We start from the raw sequence: 2,500 nt of genomic DNA, 5'->3' as shown, positions 1-2,500 counted from the left end.
TTAAGCAATTATATATATGTATATATTTTTTTAATGGCGATATTCGAAATATGTGTGTAGTACTGTAGCTAAAACAAAGGAGGCAAAGTTGGTGTCTGTTATGATTTTCAGTAAGAAAAACTAAATTTCCATTCATGTGTTACAGCATCATCTTGACTCAGAGCAATTGAGAAGGTTTTAAAATTTTGTTATCATCATATGACATTGTATCAATGATCTCATGATTTTTTGTAACTGACCCGCATATTAACGCTTTCAGTAAAAATGTTGTACACATCTATCAATCTGTTTTATATAGGTATAGAGCGACACACGTGCGCGCGTTCACACATACACATACAATAAATGAATATATATATATATATATATATATATATATATATATATATATATATATATATATATATATATATATATATATATATATATATATATATATATCCTGTACATACATTTATATTAATGCTTTTCTGTATATATAGTTGTTGTTCTTTGATTTTCGGCACAGATATTTAAGGAATTAATGCAATTTATCTATCATATTTGCAACGGTTATTTTAGTAGATCCTGTAAAATCACTCTGGCAATTACAGAACCTCCCTTTACAACATCTAAGCATGATGAATGTTTTCAGTATTGGTCCATTTAACAGTGACGCATTGAATATAGACAAGGCACGCATGAATCTAATACAAGAGAGACTTTAATGTTTATTATCATGAAACTAAAAAAAGAAAAGAAAAACAACAACAACAACATAATTCTATGTCATTAAGGGAAAGTGTTTAGGATGTTAACTAATACCCTTCTATAAATACTTTTACAGGTACTCCTTGACTCTACTTAACCACTACCATGTGTGACGACGCGGACGAAGGCTGTACGCTTGTGTGCGACAATGGCTCCGGCATGGTCAAGGCCGGCTTCGCCGGAGACGACGCCCCTCGCGCCGTCTTCCCCTCCATCGTCGGCCGTGCCCGTCACCAGGGTGTGATGGTCGGTATGGGTCAGAAGGACGCCTACGTCGGTGATGAGGCCCAGAGCAAGCGTGGTATCCTGACTCTCAAGTACCCCATTGAGCACGGTATTGTTACCAACTGGGACGACATGGAGAAGATCTGGTACCACACCTTCTACAATGAACTCCGTGTTGCCCCTGAAGAGTCCCCCACACTCCTCACTGAGGCCCCCCTTAACCCTAAGGCCAATCGTGAGAAGATGACTCAGATCATGTTCGAATCCTTTAATCTCCCTGCCATGTATGTAACCATCCAGGCTGTGCTTTCCCTGTACGCCTCTGGTCGTACCACTGGCCAAGTTTCTGATTCGGGAGATGGTGTGACTCACATAGTCCCTGTCTATGAAGGTTTCGCTCTTCCTCACGCTATCCTTCGTGTTGACCTGGCTGGCCGTGACCTTACTAATTACCTGATGAAGATCATGACTGAGCGTGGCTACTCCTTCACCACCACCGCCGAACGTGAAATCGTCCGTGACATCAAGGAGAAACTCTGCTACATCGCCCTTGATTTTGAAGGCGAAATGAACGTCGCTGCTGCTTCCTCCTCCTTGGACAAGTCTTACGAACTTCCCGACGGTCAGGTCATCACCATCGGCAACGAGCGTTTCCGTTGCCCTGAAGCTCTCTTCCAGCCCTCCTTCCTGGGTATGGAGTCTGTTGGCATCCAAGAGACAGTCTTTAATTCAATCATGAGGTGCGACATTGACATCAGGAAGGATCTGTTTGCTAACATTGTCATGTCTGGCGGTTCCACCATGTACCCTGGTATTGCTGACCGCATGCAGAAGGAAATCACTGCTCTTGCTCCTTCCACCATCAAGATCAAGATCATTGCTCCTCCCGAGCGCAAATACTCCGTGTGGATCGGCGGCTCCATCCTTGCTTCCCTGTCCACATTCCAAGCCATGTGGATCACCAAGGACGAATACGAAGAGTCAGGTCCTGGAATCGTTCACCGCAAATGCTTCTAAGATTTATATTTCTATATCAGTGATTATACTGCTCACTGACTACAAACAATAAATTTTTAAAGTGCATTATATATAATTTCCCTACGCATGTGGCATTTTCTTCGTTTCGACAAAAAAAATCTGATTTGTGTGAAAACCATAAAATGACTAATAAGTATCGAGGGACTGTTAGTAAGAGAGAGAGAGAGAGAGAGAAACAGCATACACGCACTCACATATATACATACAAATGCACGCACAAACACACTCACATATATGTGTGTGTGTTTGTGAGTGTCAGTACTCCCTGTTCCCAAGGGCTTATCACTGAGATATTGATTTTAATAAAGAAACACGAAAGTTGAAGACGGGCATATGGATTGTACAGATTCAGTAAGCTTACCTCCCATGTTTTCTCAGAAAATTATTTGTAAATGATAAGTAATCAATTTGCTTGGCAGTTTAATTTGGCCACGCAATATTCTTCAATGTTTATCTCTGCAACATAAACACAATTACAAGTTTACAT

At 40.8% G+C, this 2,500-nt stretch overlaps 1 protein-coding gene across 1 annotated transcript in view; it reads left to right on the top strand.

The window, feature by feature from the left end:
- Positions 1 to 2,058, top strand: part of LOC113815138 (actin-2, muscle-specific) — a 2,451-nt gene extending 393 nt beyond the window's left edge. Inside the window, exon 2 of the mRNA XM_027367233.2 lies at positions 827 to 2,058. Within this exon, the coding sequence (XP_027223034.1) occupies positions 856 to 1,992 (1,137 nt within the window). The 5' untranslated portion in view covers positions 827 to 855 and the 3' untranslated portion in view covers positions 1,993 to 2,058. The remainder of the gene's footprint in view (positions 1 to 826) is intronic.
- The last annotated feature ends 442 nt before the right edge of the window (positions 2,059 to 2,500 follow it).

This window comes from Penaeus vannamei, chromosome 38 (assembly GCF_042767895.1).
Source record: "Penaeus vannamei isolate JL-2024 chromosome 38, ASM4276789v1, whole genome shotgun sequence".
Lineage (NCBI taxonomy): Eukaryota > Metazoa > Arthropoda > Malacostraca > Decapoda > Penaeidae > Penaeus > Penaeus vannamei.
The sequence above is the reverse complement of the archived record's forward strand: the minus strand, read 5'-3'. Positions and strand labels throughout refer to the sequence as shown.